General features: G+C 43.3%; 1 protein-coding gene across 9 annotated transcripts in view; it reads left to right on the forward strand.

Moving 5' to 3' along the window:
- The first annotated feature begins 10,000 nt into the window (after window positions 1-10,000).
- The window catches only part of mtss1lb (MTSS I-BAR domain containing 2b), a 137,582-nt gene continuing 125,727 nt past the window's right edge, over window positions 10,001-21,855 (forward strand). For all 9 annotated transcript variants that reach the window (XM_060838265.1, XM_060838267.1, XM_060838271.1 and 6 more), the window contains exon 1: window positions 10,001-10,666. In XM_060838265.1, the coding sequence (XP_060694248.1) occupies window positions 10,595-10,666 (72 nt within the window). In that variant the 5' untranslated portion in view covers window positions 10,001-10,594. The remainder of the gene's footprint in view (window positions 10,667-21,855) is intronic.

Raw genomic sequence — 21,855 nt, forward strand, 5'->3', positions numbered from 1 at the left:
CACTCCCAATACTCCTAATGAAGGGCTTATGCCCCAAAACATCGACTCTGTTATTCCTCGGATCCTGTCTGACCCACTGTGTTTTTCTTGCGTTACAATTCTTGACATATTAAAATTACATTCGATAATATACCTATCGTCAAGAAGTGTCAGTGTTCACTTTCACATTTCAATGACTGGTTTGGTGATAGATATAACATTGTAGACCCCAGAATGAGTATTAGGCTATAAACCAAAAGAACTGCGGATGCAGGAAATCAGAAATATTAACGGAAATTGCTGGAAAATCTCAGCAGGTCTGGCAGCATCTGCGGAGAGAGATCAGAGTTAACCGTTTTGGGTCCAGTGACCCTTCCTCAGGACTGATGGTAGCTAAAAAATGTTGGTTTACAGTTTATATGCAGAAGATAGGGTGGGGGGAGGAGATAAAGAGTAAATGATAGGAGGGGATAGAGCCCAAAGAGAGGAAGGACATTTGGACAGACAAAGTAGTGGATAACGATCAGCCTGGGAGAATGGATAGCTGCTAGTGGGGACTATTAGTGGCTAACAATGTGTAAAGCAGACCATGCGATAACAAGGCCTAGCATTTGAGGGGTGGGGTAAGGACATAGGTGAAAGTGGCTGAAGCCCTAAAATTATTGAATTTGACATTGATACCAGAGAATGAGTATTAGGGTTCTAATTCAGAAGTTAAAGGCAACAGGATACAATTTAAGCAGTTCTGAGGAAGGGTCACTCGATCCAAACCATTAACTGATTTCTCTCCACAGATGCTGACAGACCTGCTGAGTTTTTCCAGCAACTTCTGATTTTGTTTCTAATTTACAGCATCCGCAGTTCTTTTGGTTTTTATAATGTAAGCAATTACTAATTTACGTTTGTCACTGTATCTGGATTGATGCTTAACACAGTCAGAGTACACTCAGTTGGAGCATTGAAGTTTTACATTCTGCAGAAAGTACTTGCCTTGCAAGAAGGCTAAAGCAGACATGTGTATCTATGTTGCAGGCTGAGCTTGATGGATGAATAATGCAATCATACTCTATACTATGAGAATGATAAGGAAAGAACTGTAAAAGACAATGTGGGGACATATTCTTCAACTCAGTAAACAGTGCCTGCCATTAGTCAGTGACATACTGAGCATTGGAGAGGAGTCAACTTCATGACCAATCTTGATACAGAGACCAAGTCTTGCTCAGTTTCTGTTTCCCAGGCTGGGACCAGTACACTCAGCACCAACTGGGGGTCTAATCTGAGGTCTTTTCCAATGGGATGACTCTTTTCTCTCAGTCAGGCACTTTTCCAGCAAGGAGACTAGATACATGTGAGGACTGATTCAATACAACAAATCCAAGCTCTGAGAAAATTCTTTCCTGCTACAAAATAGTGTTTCCATTTCCAACTCCAATCTCCTTGTAGGTTCTCAGCCCAAACAGGGCTAAGTTGAAGCCACCTTTGTAACATGAATCTTAATTGTTTAAGAATTCTTCTGAACAAACCCAAACTCATCTCACTCAGTTCCAGATGTCTACCGACTGGTGTGTAAAGTTTGAGAAGAAACACAAGCATTGGGAAACTTTGGTGAGAAAATCAGTCATTCGATAAAAATATCCAATTAATATAAAACTGTCAAATAGGCTCATTCAGTATTAACATATGCATCAATTATCTTTCACCGAATGTCAAAGCAATTTTCAAAATGATGAGGGGTTTTAATAAGGTGAACAATTGTTTCTAATGGCAATAGTGTTGCTAACCAAAGGACACTCATTTAGATAATTGGCAAAGAACTGGAGGGGACATGGAACCAATCTTTTACACAGAGAACAGCTTTGATCTAGAGTGCACTATGAAAGGCAACGGGAGCAGATTCCAGGTCTAAGTTTCAAAAGAGAGTCAGACATAAGTAGGAAAGGAAAAGGCAGCAGACAGATAGGGAAGGCACTGGGAAGTGGGACTAATGTGATTTTAATGAGCTACCAAAAGACTCAGGTTCAGTGACTTCTTTCTGTGCAGTAACATTTCACAATCTGATGAACTGTCTGTAACCTTCCTGGAAAGCTACATTTGGAATTCTGTACAGAACAACAGAAATAGAATTAGCCTTTATTGTTTTGAGCATAGTGAAAAGTTTATATGTCGCCAATTACAGCGCCAACTTTGGTCCAGAGATACCTGGGTGCAGCTTCTTTAGTTACAAGATCTTAGACAATAGAGAAATAAAACGTTCAGCACTTAAGAAATAAAAGTCCAGAACAACAGGACAAGCCAACACCTAGCGTCCAGTTCGCACTGTGCCCCGGCTCCACATTGTGTCGGGCTTTACTTTGAGGATCATGACGCTGGCAAAACGATCCAGCCTGCCATGCTGGGCCAAGGATGCCGTGCCAGGACAGAGGAGGTCCAGCCAAATCACAGTCAACAAGATGACAAGAAAGTCAAAAAAAAACAGAAGCAAGAATAAGCTACTTAATCCATCGAGCCTGCTCCGCCACTCAGTAAGACCACGGCCAGCCCGAGTGTAACCTCAAATCAGCGTTCCTGCCTGTCACCCATTGACTCCCTTGTCAATCAAATATCTATCAAACTCAACCTTGAATGCGACCCAGTCTCCACCACTCTCTCTGAGGGAGAATTCTAAAACCTAATGAACCTCTCAGACTAGAAATTCCTCTCCATCTTAAATGGGGTAAATAACTATTCTTTTTAACAAACAGAGAATTGCTGGAGGAACTCATCACGTCTGGCAGCGTTCGTGGAGAGAGAAATTGATTTAACATTTTGAGTCCAATATAACCCTTCTTTGGAACTGTAGAGGCCATTAGCTTTAAGTGGTATCCCTTATTTCCAGACATTCCCCTGAGGGGAAAAATCCTCTCTGCATCTATCAGGGATAGCCACCCCAGAATCCTATATGTTTCAATAAGGTTACCTCTTATTCAGCAGCATGGTAGCTTGGTGGTTAACACTGCTATCTCACAGCACCAGGGACCCGGGTTCAATTCCAACTTCGGGCAACTGTCTGTATGGAGTTTGCGCATTCTCCCTGTGTCTGCCTGGGTTTCCTCCAGGTGTTCCAGTTTCCTCCCACAGTCCAAGGATGTGTAGGCCAGGTGAATTGGTCATGCTAAATGCCCATTGTGTAAGGTACATTAGTCAGGGTAAATATAGGGGAATGGGCCTGGGAGGGTTACTCTTCGGAGGGCTGGTGTGAACTTGTTGGTCCGAAGGGCCCGTTTCCATACTGTAGGGAATCTAATCTAAACTCAAATAAATGTAGGCCCTATCTAATTAAGTTTTCCTCACAAACCTTCAGCCCAAGATATAGCTCATGAACCTTTCTCTGAACCACAGCCAATACGAGTATATTCCACCTGAAGTAATGAGCTGCACTCGAAAGAAAAGTGATTCGAGAGTGAGCCATGGTCATATTGTGGCAATGGTTCTGAGCCACACGCCATTCAAGCACCAGCTGCTAAATTCACCCTTCTGTCTCAAAGAATGGGGCTAACGTTGCTAATAATTCGGAGGTAAGATGCAGCAACAATCATTTGCATTGATAGAGCAGCTTCAATACAATTAAATGATCAAAACGGCTTCACGAGCAAAAGACAGCTGACTTAAAATCTGATTGAAGATTTGTAGCTCGGGTATCCGTTGTTGTGGTTCTGCTCGCCGAGCTGGAAGTTTTTGCTGCAAACGTTTCGTTCCCTGGCTAGGGAACATCATCAGTGCGGTGGGAGCCTCGTGTGAAGCGCTGCTTTGATGTTTCTTCCGGTATTTATATTGGTTTGTTCTTGCCGCTTCCGGGTGTCAGTTTCAGCTGCAGTGATTTGTATCTGGGGTCCAGGTCGATGTGTCTGTTGATGGATGTTCTTGCCGTTTCCGGGTGTCAGTTTCAGCTGTAGTGATTTGTATATGGTGTCCAGGTCAATGTGTCTATTGATGGAGTTTGGGGATGAATGCCATGCATGGCATTCATCCCCAAACTCCATCAATAGACACATTGACCTGGACACCATATACAAACCACTACAGCTGAAACTGACACCCGGAAACGGCAAGAACATCCATCAACAGACACATCGACCTGGACCCCAGATACAAATCACTGCAGCTGAAACTGACACCCGGAAGCGGCAAGAACAAACCAATATAAATACCGGAAGAAACATCAAAGCAGCGCTTCACACGAGGCTCCCACCGCACTGATGATGTTCCCTAGCCAGGGAACGAAACGTTTGCAGCAAAAACTTCCAGCTCGGCGAGCAGAACCACAACAGACAGCTGACACTGAGACACACTATATTAGAACAGCTGGTCTAACCTTGACCCAAGCATCTACCTTAAGGATTGCCTTAAAGGGGGAACGAGGGAGAGGCTAGGCTTTAAGGATGTTCGGGGCTAGAGGAGATTGCAGAGAGAGAAATAGGCAAGGCCATGGGAGGAATTCAAAGTGAAGATGCGAATTTTAAAAACTGAGTCCACTGCTTAACAGGGAGCCAACTAGGTCAGTGAACAGGGGACTCGTAAGTGGGTGGGATTTGGTGTGAGTTAGGCAGTAAACTTTTAACAGGGAATGCACAAAATTCTATCAGGGCTTGACAGACTGGATGCAGGGAGAATGTTTATTTGTTTAGTGAGTCTGGAATCAGAGGACATTCTCAGGAATACAGGATAGGCCATTTTATACTGAAATGAGGGAACTCAGTCTACACATGGCTGTGGAGGCTGGATCACTGAGTATATTCAAGAAAAGGAGAGATTTTCATAGAATCCCTACAGTGTGGAAACAGGCCCTTTGGCCCAGCAAGTCCACACCAACCCTCCAAAGAGTAACCCACCCAACCCCATTCCACTAACTAATGCACCTAACCTACACATCCCTGAACACAATGGGCAATTTAGCATGGTCAATTCACCTAACCTGCATATATTTGGACTGTGGGAGGAAACTGGAGCAAACCCACGCAGACACAGGGAGAATGCGCAAACCCCATACAGAGGGTCACCCGATGCTGGAATCAAACCCAGGTCCCTGGAGCTGTGAGGCAACAGTGCTAGCCACCATGCCGCCCACTTTAAAAACATCAAGAGAAAGCAGCAACATTGTTTACACATAGATGATCAGCCATGATCATATTGAAAGGTGGAACAGGCTCAAAGGGCTGAATGGCCTATTCCTCCTAGTTTCTATGTTTTCAATGCCTGTAACCTACTTATTTCCTCTTCAACCCCTAATACACACTGAACATCCTTCCAAATACTCTGGTAGAGCAAATCAGGGCAGGACTTAGACACTTTTTAAGTCAGATCCTGGGGAGTGTTTCTGAACAAAGAGACCTTGGAGTGCAAGTTCATAGCTCCTTGAAAAGTGGAGTTGCAGGTGAACAGGATAGTGAAGAAGGCATTTGGTACGCTTGTCTTTATTGGTCAGTACATTGAGTATAGTAATTAGGATGTTATGTTGAGGCTGTATAGGACATTGATTGGGCCAGTTTTGGAATACTGTGTTCAATTCTGACGTCCCTGACATGGGAAAGATGTTGCTAAACTTGAAAGGGTTCAGAAAAGATTTACAACATTGTTGCTAGGCTAGGAGAGTTTGAGTTATAGGGAGGGGCTGAATAGGCTGGGGCTGTTTCCCCTGGAGACTGAGGGGTGACTTTATTTAGGTGTATAAAATCATAAGGGACATGGACAAGGTGAATAGTCATTTTGCCGTCAAATAGGGGAGTCCAAAATAGAGTCATTGAGTCATAGAGATGTACAGCGCAGAAGCAGACCCTTCAGTCCAACTCATTCATGTCAACCAAATATCCCAACCTAATCTAGTCCCATTTCCCAGCGCTTGGCCCATATCCCTCAGAACCCTTCCTGTTCATATACCCATCCACATGCCTTTTAAATGTTGTTATGGTACCAGCCTCTACCACCTCTTCCTGCAGCTCATTCCATACACGCACCATCCTTTGCGTGAAAAGGTTGCCTCTTAGATCGCTTTTGAATCTTTCTCCTCTCACACTAAACCTATGCCCTTTAGTTTTGGACTTCACCAAAGACCTTGTCTGGATGTAGGTTTGCTCGCTGAGCTGGAAGGTTCATTTTCAGACATTTCATCGCCACGCGAGGTAACATCATCAGTGAGCCTCTGGTGAAGCGCTGGTGTTAATGACCCACTTTCCATTTATGTGTTTAGATTTCCTATGGTTGGTGATGTCATTTCCTGCTGCCCTTAGTGTCTTAAAACTCATATCGCCCCCTGAGATTATAAATCCTGCAGGAGAACCCTTTCAGTTTGTACATTCTTGTTTGGAATTTAACCCTTCAAGTCCAGTTTTTATTCTTCTGAGTCCACACTGCCCTCCTTCCAAAGCCAATAATCCTTTCAAATGTGTGATATCCAGAACTGCTTGCAGTGACTGTCGAGTCTCACCATGGCCTTGTAAAGGACTTAGATCTTCTTGTTGTGATGGTCCTTTATGATTGTTTCCTGTAGCTGTCCATGATCCATTGACAGAGAAGGCCTCATGGCTCCTCAACCAGGGTTGTCATCCTGAGAGAAAAATTGGTGCTAGTGTAGGCCATCTGGCCCCTCAAGCCTAAATGTGTTTGGAAGGAGCAACCTATAATTTGAACCAGTAACCTCTCCAGCTGCAGTCAAATGCTCTGTCAATGAAGCTATACCCTGCTGTCTTTCACAATAAGGACAAAGACCAGGTATTCACGGAATAGCGACCCATCTCATTCCAGAAGGGACATAAATGATTCACAAAAAAACACATAGATGGCAACATCCTGATGGGCATTCTGGAGACAGCCAGGGACAGCTAATCCAAAGAGCATTTTCGGGGATCAGGGCATTGAATTAAAAGAAAAAGAAATCAAGACGCTTGACCTTTGACTTTTCCAAGATGGTGAACTGAGAGAGGGCATGATTTTGGCCTTTAAATAATGAAAGATGTAATCACAAGTGCAGAAGCTATTGAGGTCCAGTTGTGAGTTCAGTGTGACGTTATGTGAACACAAAATTGATCAGTTTCAGGGTGAGGCCTGAAACTAACAGAAGGGCTCTTCTACGAAGTGATAGGTGTAATGGAACCTCCACATGAAAAATACTCATTCCTAAATTGATTAAATTGTTTGAATTTGCACTGGAGAAGTATCCACTAATCAAAGTGACCAAAGGTCATCGAGACAAATAGATAAAACTTCTCTCCTCCGTTGGAGCTGATTACTTTCTCACTGCATTGACTGAGTCACTGTTTACTGCACCAGGTCACTGTCCACTGCCTAAGACACTAACCTTTATACATGAGTGCTCCAATCACATTCATTCACTGTGGACTGTATAAACAACACATCTAAAATGGAACTGACATATTTATTGGGAGTTTCAGGAGAAGGCTCTACTACCCACACTATATCATTGGGTTAATATTCTCAGTGTATTTTTGTTAACTTAATTTTGAATTATAGCTTTAACAGCTTGTCCTGGGAGAAAGTGTTGGTGACAAAACAACACTGTACTGTTCCCTCTCTTCCTGTCTTTAAATGTAAGGAAACATCTTACAGGATAGTACTAATGGATCCAGTAAATACCATTCATTACTCGATTAAATTGGCATAATTATCTTTTAAAGCATGTGGCAATCCAGGGACCTGAACAGATATGCTAGAAAGAGAGAGTGAGTTCAAATCTCACCGTGGTGAGCTGAGGACTTGAAGTCATTTTTAACAATCTGGAAATAAAGTTGTACTCATAAGGGGGGATCGTCAGATTGTCATAAAACGGCAACAGGATCACTTAATGTCCTTTCAGGAGAGTGTTTGCTTTTTAAAAATTTGTTCATGGAATGTGAGCGTCGCAAGCAAGGTCAGCATTTGTGGCTGTTTGTGAAGGCAGTGCTGAGCTAACTTCCTGAACCACTGCAGTGCATGTGCTGGAGGTAGATGTCAGCAGTGATGGAGTTCTGGGGGATTGACTCAGTGACACTGAAGGAACAGTGGCCCATTTCCAAATCGGGATGGTGAGTGGCTTGGAGGGGAACTCGCAAGGGGTGGTGTTCCCACATACTTGCTGTTCTTTGTCCCTCGAAATAATAGTGGCCATGGGTTTGGCAAATGCTGTCAAAGGAACTTTGGTGAGTTGTTTTCTCATAGAAAGTACTCACAGTTGCCATTGTGTGTGGTGGTTAAGAGGATGAATCATAAGGGTCGCTTTGTCCTGGATGGTGTTGAGCTTCTTGAGTGTTGTTGGAGCTGCACCCATCCAGGCAAGTGGGGAGTATTTGGAGAGTAGAAAGTGAGTTACTTGCTGCAGGATTCCTAGCCTCTGGCCTGCTCTCACAGCCACTGAATTAATATGGCTGCTTTAAGTTCAGTTTCTGGTCAATGTAACACCAGTCCCCTGAGTAAGCCAGTCAGCAGAATCACCAGAGCCGTTGAAGCCAAAACATTGAACGTTTTGAAGGAGTTAGATATAATTCTTAAGCTGAAAGAAATCAAAAGATATTAGGAGAAAGTGGGAACACTGCACTGAATTAAATGATCAGCTATTGAATTGGAGAGCACCCTCAAAGGGCTGAATGGCCTGTTCCTGCTCTTATTTTTGTATTTCGATCACACGACAACTAATGATATGCCATAAAGGTCATCCAGGCAAGCAATGCTCAGGAACTAAAAATAAATTGAATACATAAAATATATGACACCCTCTTTTCCCACTCCATTCTCAAAACATTATTGAACATAATCAAATTGGCCTTGCAATGCCCAAAGCCTCAGTAAATTGGCCAAATGCATGTATGGGAAGCTGTGACACAGTGAAAAACATATTCCTTCCTTCTCAGAGTGTGACATAGACTCACTAACCTGGTTCCTGGGATAAGAAATTGTCTTCTGAGTAAAACTAAGGATTCTCAGCCTATGTTCCCAAAGTTTGTACAATTGAGATGTGATATGGAATGAGGCTGGGTTTCTTCCGGGTGCGCTGGTTTACTCCTACGGTCTAAAGATGTGCGGGTGAGAGTGATGGGCCAAGTTAAATTGCCCATAGTATTCAGGGATGTGTAGGTTAAGTGCATTAGTGAGTGGTAAATATGGGATAATAAGGTAAGGGAATGGATCTGGGTGGGTTACTCTGGAGGGACAGTGTAGACTTGTTGGGCCAATGGGCCTGTGTCCACCCTGTAGGGATTCTATGATCTAGAAGGCTGGACAGGGTCGATGTTGAAAGATTACTTACCTGGGCTGGACAATCGAAAACCAGGGGAGACTTCCTCAGGATATAGGGATGATCGATTTGGACTGTTTGGGAAGGTCCTCATTGTGGGATGTGAATCTTTGGAATTCTCTCCCTGTGGAGGCTCAGCCTATCCCATCAATCAACAGACCTTTGACCACTGAGGGTAGGTAAGTGAGGAATTGAAGCCGATGAGTTTAGATCTTTACCGAATATGCTCCAGGGGCGGTATGCCTCCAAACTGTTTCAGTCGGGTTTGGCACCCTACAGAACGTTTGACTTACGGGTAGATAATGTTAGGATGGTGGGGGGGGGGGGCGAGATGATCGAAACAGCGCACGGCAAGATCCCACTAAACAGCAGTAATCCGCGGCAGGGGAATAAATGCTTGACCTTAAAATATACCTGGGTAAAAAGAAACACAATCTGAATTCATGTTTAACTGGGAGCCGATAGGTCCACATACGTATTCTCTGTATACAAGAGGAGTGCTGGTGCTGATACATTAACTGTGCCCCCTGCTCCAACACGGTCTAACCTTCCAATAACCCAGCACTTCCACTAATCCTACACTTTGCTCGCCTTACTGCAGAGATTATAAACCCTCCTCTCTCTCTCCCCTCCCTCTCTGCCCCTGGCACCCAATGAATTCCACCTCCCCTTTGCCATGTGATGTGAGTTTGGGGGGGGGGGGGGGTGAAGAGATCCGACAGATCGAATCTGGGTCCGGGAGGGGGGTGGTGGGGGAAATTATTTGGTTACATTGTGTCTGCCTCGCCTTCTCGCTAACGCCGCGTCCTATCGAGTGGCGTTAACAGGGGAACCCTCGTTGCTACCCCTTCCTCCTTTGTCTTTTGCTGCCTTTTTGTCATTCCGGATTCCCCCCCCCCCCCCGTGTTTGTTGACGCTGGGAAGGCATGGCTGTGCAGTATCACCATCTGCAGTTGGGATTAATCGGTTTGTGAAAGGAAGGGACCTGGGTTCTGTGCCCTGTGTTCCTTTTCACACACCCCCCCCCCACACCCCCAGGGTGAAAATCTGACCCCACCCCCCTCCCCATTTAACACATCCAGAAGTTTGTGAGTGGTGGTGGTGGGGGGGTGGGAGAAAAGAAAAGAGGGTATTTTCCGAGTGGGAGTCAGTTTCACCCCCACCCACCCCTTCCTTCCAGTGTGTGTGTGCCGCAGGAACTCCCTCCTTTCCCTCCCCAGGTCCTCCTATTGAATGGGAGCTGCTGGCTTTGCGGAAACTCTTGTCATTTTGTAAAACCCACTTGGCAAACGGGGTCACAGCGCCCTCCCTCCCTCCCCACTGTAGTGTTTTATATTCATTCAATGTGCAAAGATGGAGCCGGCGATGGATAAGGAATGCGGAGCTCTCGGTGGCCTCTTCCAAGCTGTCATTAATGACATGAAGGTAAGGACGCAGTGTAATCTGATCTGGGGGGGTCAGTTAATATCCAGAGGGTTTGTGTTTTGCTGCTGTTAAGGGTCTGCTCGGCTTCGATTTGTAACATTCGCCACATTAACAACAGATTCACTCTGAAAGCGATCACCGCTTTCATTGAAGCTGTCACCCAGTCAGAACTGCTGGGGTGAGCGTCAATTGTGAATGTGAGGGGGGGGGGGAGGGGGGGGGGGTTGAGTGGAGGGAGAACAGAGGGGGTGATCAAAGAGTAAAACCGCCCGGAGGTTAATGGTAAAGGACCCGGGTCTTACATTGCAACACACACAGACTCCATTCCCCATTGTAATAATATCCACTGATGTATGGGGGGGGGGGGGGGATCATTCCTGGGAAAGAGGGGGTGATTACATTGTGTCGTGTGAAGATTCCTTGTGGATAATGTGTGTGGTTACTGTGGAGAGAGTGTTTGGGAGCGGAGGTGTTTCATTGGGAATGGTTAAAGCAGGAAAGGAAACGAGACAGAATTGAACCCGGTGGAGGGGGCTGTTAGTTTGTCCTTTGTGTGTGTATGTGTGTATACACACAGGGAAGGGCGAGGGAATGTGAGGCCGGAGGGTTTTGAAAGCGCACACCTCAATTCTGAAACCCAGAGAGAGAGGTTTTAGCCATCTCAGTTTGCTGTCAGTTCTTGTGAATGGAGACCGCGGACAGTAATCCCTCTGTATCTTGTTTGTGTGTGTGTGTGTGGATCGTCAATCATTGGAAGTTGACTCGCACGATTGACTTTGGGGGTTTATGAACGCGATCACGGTTCGATTAATCGATTTAGTGTGGCCGAGCAGAAAAGCATCAGTAATTTAAGGATAGAATGCTGTTGGGAGGTAAATGTGGTGCCAAAAATACACCCCGGGGGGGATAGAAAATAAACTTGTTAAGAAAGCACCGGCAGAAGTGACAGATATTTCACTTAAAAAACAAATCCCGCTACCGGCTGTGGTCTGTGAGGCGGACCCCCTAACACATACCATAAATTAGATGAAATTAACAGCATCGGGCCCTCCTCTGAATTTCAACTCCACTTAATCTTCCAGGTGTGTGTTAAGAATATATTATTTTTTCTTTTAAAAAAACTCTCAATCAGACACTAAATGCTGTTTCGATTTGCAGCAAAATATGGTGAAACATTAATGTTTCCTTTCTGAGGGAGTGAATCTTGCTAAATATTTAGTGGTTATCTCTGTTTTCTGATTGCAGTTTTCCCAAAAGGGTTGCATCCTGTGGAACACTGACACTGATTTTATATTCTGTAGTGTCAGTGTTTACCTGTGATGTGATGTGATTAAACCCCTATTACCAGTAACATCAATAACAAAGGAGGGCCACCACTTTCTCTGGTTTCACCCATTATGCCACTAATTTGGGGGAAAAAAATGCCTGGCAGGGGAACCCACACCATTTAAACTGATCTTGGCACTTATTCTCTCCAGCTCCAAGGCAACCATGCCCTATATTCCTGGCCAAGGAGCCTCTCAGGACCGATGACGGGTTTGTGGAATTAACAACAGAAAAAATGCTTTCAGCCTGGGTCTAGGGGGAGGTGGTTTGTTGCCAAGTGACAATTTTTATGTTCAGCCTTACCGTGCAATGTTTTGAGAGCATGCTGCACTTAGAGAATTGTCGTGTACTATCACTGGGATTTCATTACTGGGTGCTGATTGCTTTGTGGTAGTTATGTAACATGCTCCTGAATTTAAATATTGTGCCCTCACAGTCTGTATAGATTGTTATGAAGCTGCAGTATTGCTGGGTATAGTTGTCTCTGTACAAAAACTGGGACGCAGTATTGATGGCTGCAGGTCTATTACTGTACAGCATCAGGGTAATTTACTGATCTGTTCTTATTTAAAACTGGATTGCACTACTGCTGGGCAAATTGCTGCAGTACATCGGGATGCTCTATTCATGAACGTCAGCTTTACATTGTATTGCATTTATGTAGGTACAAGTCTGTCTGTACAGGTATTTTAATAAAAGCAAAGTACAGTGGATGCTGGAGACTTGAAATAAAGTAAAGCGTGAGAGAAATACTGTAGGTCTGGCAGCCTCTGTAGAGAGGGACCCAGAGTCAACATTTCAAGTCCAATATGGTTCTTATTTGGAACTGTGGAAGAGTCGAACTGGACTTGAAATGTTAACCATGTTTCTCTCCACAGGTGACACCAGACCTGCTGAGTTTGCCTTCTCCACTTCTTCTATCTTTGAAAATACTTTAATGATTTTTAGAGATCCATAATTGTGTAACACTGAAAATATTGCAAGGTACAATACATTGGGTGCATGTTTTGACAATGGGATTAATTTGAAGCAATCATGATTTAAGTCAGATAGGAAGTGGTATAAGATTAAAGTTTCTTTGAAGTGAAATGTGATCTTTGATCTAATTGATACTAATAAGCACAATTTCAACCTTTTGTCCAACATTAATTATCCAATTTCTCAACTAGTTTGGGGCAAATATTGCAAAGATCAAAGTGGCAGTTGTGAACTCAAAGACAATTTATCTGTACTTTTTTTTAAAAGAAGGCTTTGCCAATAATTGTCGCTAACGTTGTTTGCATTTTTTAAAAAATTCACGAAAGTCTGCCATTGTAATTTGAGTTTTTCTGAGGTCGCACCACTTGGTTATTGCAAGTACTCCCTCCCCCAAGATCCCTCCCACTGAAGAGGACAAGAATGATCTCATGGGAACAGCATCACCTTCTCTTCCCCTGCAGGTCAGAGACCATTCTGAATTGGAAGTAGATTTCTGTTTCTTCATTTTTGTGTCAAAATCATTTAATCCCCTTCCTAATCCCCCGCTATCAACAGCCTTGGGGTTACCATTGACCAAAAACTCAACTGGATTCATCACATAAATACAGTGGCTACAGGAGCAAGTCAGAGATTAGGCATACTGTGGTGAGTAACTCATCTCCTGACTCCCCAAAGTCTGTCTACCACCTCAAGGCACAAGTCAGGAGTTTGATAGAATAATCCCCTCTTGCCTGGATGGGTTCAGCTCCAACAACACTCAAGAAGCTTGACACCACCTAGGACAAAGCAGCCCCCTTGATTGTCACTACATCTACAGGCATCCACTCCTTCCACCACCAATGCTCAGTAGCAACTGTGTGCAAGATGCACTGCAGAAAGTTACCAAAGATCCATAGACAGCACCTTTCAAACACAAAATCACTTCCATCTTGAAGGACAAGGGCAGCAGTTACGTGGGAACACTACCACCTCTAAGTTTACCTCCAAACCACACATCAACCTGACTTGAAAAATATATTGCTGTTTCTTCATTGTCACTGGGTCAAAACCCTGCAATTCCCTCCCAAGGGTATCGTGGGTCAACGTACAGCACATGGACTGCAGCAGTTCAGGAAGACATCCTGATACTTCTCAGGAGTAACTTGGAACGAACGTGTTTGTTCAAAAAAAAAATTTGACTGTTATTTGATAGCTAAAAGCTGGTTTGAAAAATAGTAATTTTTCCATATTTTTCTCAGGCTATGATTGTTACTGGCTAGACCAGTATTTGTTGCTCATCCCCAGTTGGGCTTCAGATGATGGTGATGAGCTTCTTCCCTCCACCATTTCAGTCCATGACCTGCCCTCATAGCCACAGCATGTCGCTGGTCCAGTTCAGTTTCTGCTCCATGGTAACTTCCAGGATATTGAAAGTGGGGTGTTCAGCTATGAAAATGTAATTGAACATTGAGGGGCATCTGTTTATTATTTATCAATGTGCACATAGTCCTAAAGATGACATACTGGTTTGAAGCTGTACAGTTTACAGTTCCGGAGAAGGAGAATGGTGGTTGATAGCTGCCCCTTTCAGTCTTGGAAAAGAATATGTGATTGAGAAAGCAACCATTGACCAGTCTGGATAAGACTGAGCAGGAGTTTATAGCTGTATCAGTTACAGCCGTGGGGTTGCAGGAGAATGTTTTTGTTTCCCACTGTCCCAGAGAAGGTTATCTGGGGGAATTCGGGAGACTGATTTCCATCAAAATTATTTTGGTCCTGTGAAGTTGGTGCTGTCAATATAATTAGAGGCTTAACTTATTCTCATGAATGTCACATGTAACTCTGATCGAGGGTTAGCACAAGTTTAACTGTCAGCACAGTCTGGGACTTGATCTGATGATTGTTAGCTGTCTGCTGAATATTTGTAAAGAAAATTCACCATTTTAACCAGTTGAGTGCCAAAGTGTCCTTTTGTGAAGTTCTTTCCATCCCCAATTCTCATGTATTCCTCCTCTTTCTGAGTTAGTTGTCTCTCAGTCGCACCCTCCATAAATCCCAGCATTTTCACAACTCTGTGAATGTTATCACACAACTCACAGAGTCATAGAGATGTACAGCCCCTGAAACAGACCCTTTGGTTCAACCCGTCCATGCCGACCAGATATCCCAATCCAATCTAGTCCCACCTGCCAACACCCGGCCCATATCCCTCCAAACCCTTCCTATTCATATACCCATCCAAATGCCTCTTAAATGTTGTAATTGTACTAGCCTCCACCACTTCCTCGGGCAGCCCATTCCACACACGCTCCACACTCTGCGTGGAAAAAATGCCCCTTTTATATCTATCCTCTCTTTTATATCTAGCCTCTCTCACCCTAAACCTATGCCCTCTTGTTCTGGACTCCCCCACCCCCAGGGAAAGGGCATTTTCTATTTACTCTATTCATGCTCCTCATGATTTTATAAACCTCTACAACGTCACCACTCAGCCTCTGATGCTTCTGTGAATATTATCCTACCCATGTGACTCACTCCTCACCTTCACTTTGCTAAACTACGCTCGTTCCTAGATGACCAATATCTTCCATTTGAAATTGTTTAAGTCTCTTTCTGATTTGGCCCTCCCCATCAACCCAGAGTATCTCCCCCTATCCTCCCAGACTGCTAACTAGCATTGACTAGTGCCGCTGCCATCCACATCAATCTCTGCTTCGCTCCTTTAGACAATTGTCTAGTCCTGATTTAAGGAACTCAATTTTTCTGTATTTATAGCACTGTAGGTATTGAGTTCTCCATCCTCAACCTCTGCACTTCACACTATCTCCTTGCATCTCTTGTTCTCGTGCCTAACCAGTTTGCCTTTTTACATGCGTATGACTGTAAATCTCTGCAAGTGTTATCATTGACTGTAGCTGGGAATGTATTCATATTTATCCCACAAGTGCATCTTGTTGGGATTTTTGATTGGGCTCACACTGGGAGCACTACCCTATTTTTTGCAAATAGCACGATAAATTCTGCATTTCCAACTGAGCTCCGATTTTTAACGTTTCCTGCAAGCAGTGCTCCAAGTCTGAATCATAGAATGCCTCCAGTGCAGAAACGGGCCATCGACCCATTGAGTCTGCACTGACCCTCTGAGGAGCTTCCCATCCTATCCCTGTAATCCCAAATCATACCATGGTTAATGCACCTAGCCTACACATCCCAAGAGGACAATTTTAGCATGGCCAATCCACCTAACACACATATCTTTGGACACCACCCTACAAGAGGGTGCTAAGTGCTATCATTGAGTTTCAGAGTGCAATTCTAAGTTTTGTGCTCCCAGCCTGGCACAGCACTCCAACATGGTACTGAGGGAATGCTGTACTGGGAGAAAAATAGTGCATTGTTGTGATCATTCCAGTCTCTCCTAATTGGGAACTCTCAGGGAATAGCAGCAGCGGGGGTTGTGGGCTGAGATCTGGAGCCCCTGGGATGTTCATCTGGTAATTTGAAAGTCTGGAATATCATGGATCAGGAGTCTATGATTCCTCACCCTTGTTCCTGTCATGTGCAACATTGCAGGCTGCTGACTTGCAATCAGGAAATCAGCTACGTTTGTGCCACCCAGAGAGAGAGAGAGAGATCTGTTTGAGAGTTTGACAAATGATTGAATTGAAACTGTCCAGTTTCTGTATGCCACATGGTGCAGAACATTTGGTCACTGCACAGACAGGAGCTTTTATAATCTTTGCAGTGACAACTCCTAGTTTCTTCAGTGCTGAGCCTGTTGAAAATATGTATTTGAAAAAAAAGAGCAATCCTGACAGTTGTGTAGATTCTGTATTATAACAAACAGTAAATCCAATAATGGGCGTGCAGAGCAATAATTTAATCACTCCGTGCTCCTGAGCTTTGCTGTCAGATTTTATGACACTGTTGAGCTTTGTATTGAATTATGGCCCTGCCAATTCTTTGGCAGCATCGATTGTTTGAGATTATTACCTCATTTCTTCAGAAGCTGAAATGTAATGTGGCACTGGGATGAGATATTTCAAGAACTATTGCATAACATAATGGAGTAAAAATGCTTAATTTCTTTTGAGATAATCTGAGATTATCAGGTCTATGAAACTATTATTTTTGAAAATAACTTTTCTGTTCAATGGAAATGTTTGGAATGGGTCACTGAGACCCAGAAGGTTTGTTTTCTGAACTGTGCCAATATAATTTTCAACCAAAATTGGTCAGATATGCAAAAGCTATTGTGAAAATGCTGTAGCTTTCAGGGGTTATTTTGTCCTGGTTTATTTTAAGAGAGGCTTTACAACAGAGGTGCTGAGCTTGCTAGTGAAGATCCATAAAGTAAATAGCTTGGGAGGCCTTGGGGTGATTTTAAAAGATACAACAATAGTAGCCGCCTGGATGGGTGTGGCCAGCTCTCTCAGACCAGGATTTCTAGTTTTCAGTTTTTTTAGCTTTAATAAATTGTTGGAATCACAACTGGGTTGGAAGCTACTGCTACTGTCTCCACTTGATATTTTTTCTGCTCTTTCTGCTGCTGGGTTGCATGTGAGAAAATGGGATTTCTGAATTTCCCTTTTTGCCAAGGCATGTGTTGAAGGACTGTTACTACATTAGAACAGTTAACTACTAATAGCTAGATTGAATCCTTACAGTTTGGAAACAGGCCGTTCGGCCCAACAAGTCCACACTGACCCTCCAAAGGGTAACCCATCGAGATGCATTCCTCTACTACTCATGCATCTAACCTACACATCCCTGAACACTATGGGCAATTTAGCATGGCCAATCTTTGGACTGTGGGAGGAATCCGGAGCACCAGGAGGAAACCCACACAGACACTGGGAGAATGTGCAAACTCCACACACACAGTTGTCCAAGGCTGGAATCGAAGCAGACTCCTTGGCACCGTGAGGCAGCAATGCTAACCACTGAGCCACTGTGCTGTAGTAATTACTGTATCTATAATTTGATTAACTTTTCCAATGCAATTATTTTAATTATTTGTTTTGTTATATTTTACTTGTAGTGTTTAAAAAACAATTGTGTTGTGTTTAACGTCGAGTAGTTTGACCAGTCGCACTGCATCTGGGGCCAGCACTTCACATCTATCTTTTAAAATAAGAAAATGTTAGTGTCTGTGCTACCTTCTTAAAATATTTTGAGTGGGCCTGACCTTGACCATAACTAGCCCAGGACAAGTCAATCCACTTAATTGATGTTGTGTCAGTTGCCTCCAGCAGTTCAAAAGCATCATGGGAGAACCATCACCTCCAGGCCCCTCACAATTCTGATTTGGAACTACGTTGTTTTCCATCACTGTCGTTGGGTCAAAGTCAGGGAACTTGCATACTAACAGCACTGCGGTTGTACCTAGACCATGTGGACGACAGTGGTTCATGTTGGTGGATCAGCATCACCTCTGCCCAGAGCATTTTGGGAATAAATACTGGGCCAGCCGGAAAAGTCCACATTTTGAGAATTAATGCTATGAAACTGTAACTGAACCCAAACTACAATTGTCCATAGCACCTCTGGCTTTGGGAGAAGAAAATTGTCCAGGTTCCTGCACTCCTGATTCCAACTTGCAAGTGGACATGTAGAGATGTAGTTGGCTTTGGCTGTGATTCTACTGTTAGTGGAATGATTTCCTCCATTTCCACACTCTTCTCAAGTCCTACCATGGGCTATAGACCTCAGTTGCTTTGCATGCAAAGGATCAATCAGCTCCGAGTTTGGTCGTTGTGGGGAACATGATGACAATCTGGTGAACCAGGGAGACCTCTGGATTCTGTTTGAGTTCATTGAGTACCACAGTCTAGATGGGTTAGCTGAGGGGAATGGAGAGAGTTGAATTCATACCTGTTGCCCTATCACATTGCACAGCACACTACATGAGTCACGCTCGATGATCAGACCTACGTGACCCTTTTTAGTCATTTTTATTCTCAAATGCCTGCTCTCCTGACTTCCACCAGGGAGATTTATTGTCTGTTCCAATGGATGACAGCTATAGCAATGCAGCACTCCCTTAGGAATGTAGTGTATTGTCAACGCTCGAGACTTGCATCGGAATTAGGAACAGGAGTGGGCAATTCAGCCCTTCAAGCCAGCTCTGCCATTTAACATGATCACAGCTGATCCTATCCTGGTCTCAACTCTACTTTCCTGCCTGCTCCCCATAGCCCTTTATCCTGCTTTTCTGGGTTGATTCTACAGTTACCTTTGCACAGCAGTTTGTTACTAAATTAGTAATCCAGAGGCCTGGCATAATGATTTGGAAATGGGAGTTCAAATCCCACAATTGAATTGAAACTGAGCAAGTGGAAGAGGTAGTGTTTTGAGAGCATTTTGGTAGCAGTGATCAAAATTCAGTTAGTTTTAGGGGAGTTAAGGAAAAGAACGAGAGAGAAAAAAAATGTGTAAAAGTTTTAATTGGGAGGAACAGAGATCGTTTGTTTGGGAGAAGAAAGACAATTTTACCCATCTGTGATTTGGCAAGAGTGGACTTGAAACAGTGACTTGACAATAAATCAGTATCATAAAGGTGGGAAATCATTCAAGGAGAAAGAGAGTTAGAACAAATACGTACCCAGAAAGAAAAAAAATGACAGGAAAAGAAAATGTCAAAAGGAGTAACCAAAGTAAGTCGAGGCAAAAAGAGTTTTGGTCAGATTTCAACCTCTCTGTTAAAGTGAGAGGATTATGCAAAGAGAGGCTATGAAACTAAGAGGTGAGTAAGTGAAATCATAGAGGCCCAACAGTTTGGAAGCAGGCCATTTTAATCTTGGTTTTTTTTTAGGATAAATGCAAGAATGTCAAATTTCCGACAAATGAGGTGCTGATTGCATAAGATTGCACTTTTATGACTGATGTCAGGTGAATAATGTAGCCAAGAGTGAAGCTGAATGAAACTGGTTCAGAGATAAATTAAGAAAATGAGTTGTGCAGAGCGTGACTGAACAGGAATCCGAAAGGTGAAAATGAGTGCTAAAAGCAGGAATGGGGTCAGTTTGGGATAAAGAGGGGATTTAGTGGTTGGAATTAGGGAATATGACTGAGGTATTTAAATCAATATTTTGTATCCATCTTTACCAATAAAGATGATGCTGTGCCAGTACTGGTAAAACAGGAGGTAATTCAGACATTTGAAGGATTTAAAACTGTTGAGGAGGTGATGTTGGTTAGGTTTAAAGGTTGAAAACACGACAGGACCAAATGAAATGCATCCAACGATATAAAGGGAAGCGAAAGTTTGCAGAAGTCCAGCCACAGTTTTCAGAACCTTCTCAGACTTGGGAGAAACAAAGAACTGCAAATGATACATCCTTGTTCAAAACAAGCATGCCAAGATAAGACCAGTAGCTACAGGCCAATTAGTTTGACCTCAATGGTAGGAAGCTTCGAAAAACAATAATTCTTGGCAAAGTTATTACCAGTTAGGGCAAAGGTAGGTTTGTGAAGCAAATTTGAGGGGAAATCTTGTTTAATTTGGTAAGGGAACAGAGAGGATTGACATGTATGTGGCCTTCCAAAAGACATTTGGTAGAGCAACACTCTTGAATAAAAGTACAGCTCATGGGGGGAGGGAGAAAGGAGCACTGGCAAAATGTAGATTAAATTGGCTGACCGACCAGAAACAGTAGTGGTGAATGTTATGTTTTGGACTGGGAAAAGGTTTGTAGCATATTTGTTAGCATTTGGTGTTCCAAACCCTCGTTTTTCTGATCAAGTAATGAATTGGACCTTGGCACAATTCCAAAATTTGCAGATAATATGAAACACAGGTGCTGTGAACTGATTTAAAAAGGTTGGTGGAATGGATAGACAAGTGACAGATGAATCACTTCATATTTCCCTGCATTAAACCTTATGTTGGTAAAAGGAATGTGGAGGGGCAAAATATATTAAAGATTACAAAGCTGAAGTATATAAAATGAGCATAAATAATGGCAGGTGGTAGGAAAGTTTGAGACACAGGTTGATAAAGCATACTGCAGCTTAGGCTTCATTAATGAATATATAGAGTACAAAAGGAAGTAAGCTGAACTTGTGTGCAACACTTGCTTAGCCTCACTAGAGTATTGTGTGTAGTTCTGGGTACCACATGTTGAAAGAATACAAGGCTGTTAGTGTGTGCGCGCAGAAAAAGATTCCTGAGTATAGTTTCAGGGATAGGAACTGCAGTTACGTAGACAGATTGGGGACGCTGCTATTGCTCTCCTTTTGAGGGGAAAGATTGAGAAGAGATTTGATAGAGGAATTCAAACCCCTGAGTGGTCTGGACAAATTAGATGGGGAGAAATCGTTCTCATCGGCAGAAGATGGAGAACCAGAGTATGCTGATTGAAGGGAATAGATACAAGAAGCAGGAGGAACGTTTTCATGCAGCAAGTAGTCAGGATCTACATATGTCTGGCTTGATAGATCTTGAATGTTAAATAGAAAGTAGGTAAGTCTGCCTTCTGGTTATTTAAATTGCAGATCCGTACTCGGCTAAACTTATTCCGACGACCAGCCACAATCTTTATGATCCAAGGCTTCAACACAAATCCTTTTAAAAAGGAGTTACTGGTACTTACTACCAGATTGCTACTGTGATGTATTTAGCCATGATAGCTGATGATCGTCTTGCATTAGCTCTTAATACAGGTGAGACCTGGGTTACGTTGTACTGAAGGATCCTATGAGGTTTCATTACGTGTATGTGTGTCTACGCGCGAACATACACTTGCAAGTCTGGGCTCAATCCAACAATTCAGATGTACTGTAGCAAGCCTTCCTCAGCATGTCATGTTGCAAGAGGACTCAGTAAGATGGAAACTGATACTTTTTTATACAATGGTTTGCCATTGCGAGCATTAACTGTATATCAGACATCTGTAAGACCTTAA

The sequence above is a fragment of the Hemiscyllium ocellatum genome, chromosome 17 (genome assembly GCF_020745735.1).
Source record: "Hemiscyllium ocellatum isolate sHemOce1 chromosome 17, sHemOce1.pat.X.cur, whole genome shotgun sequence".
Lineage (NCBI taxonomy): Eukaryota > Metazoa > Chordata > Chondrichthyes > Orectolobiformes > Hemiscylliidae > Hemiscyllium > Hemiscyllium ocellatum.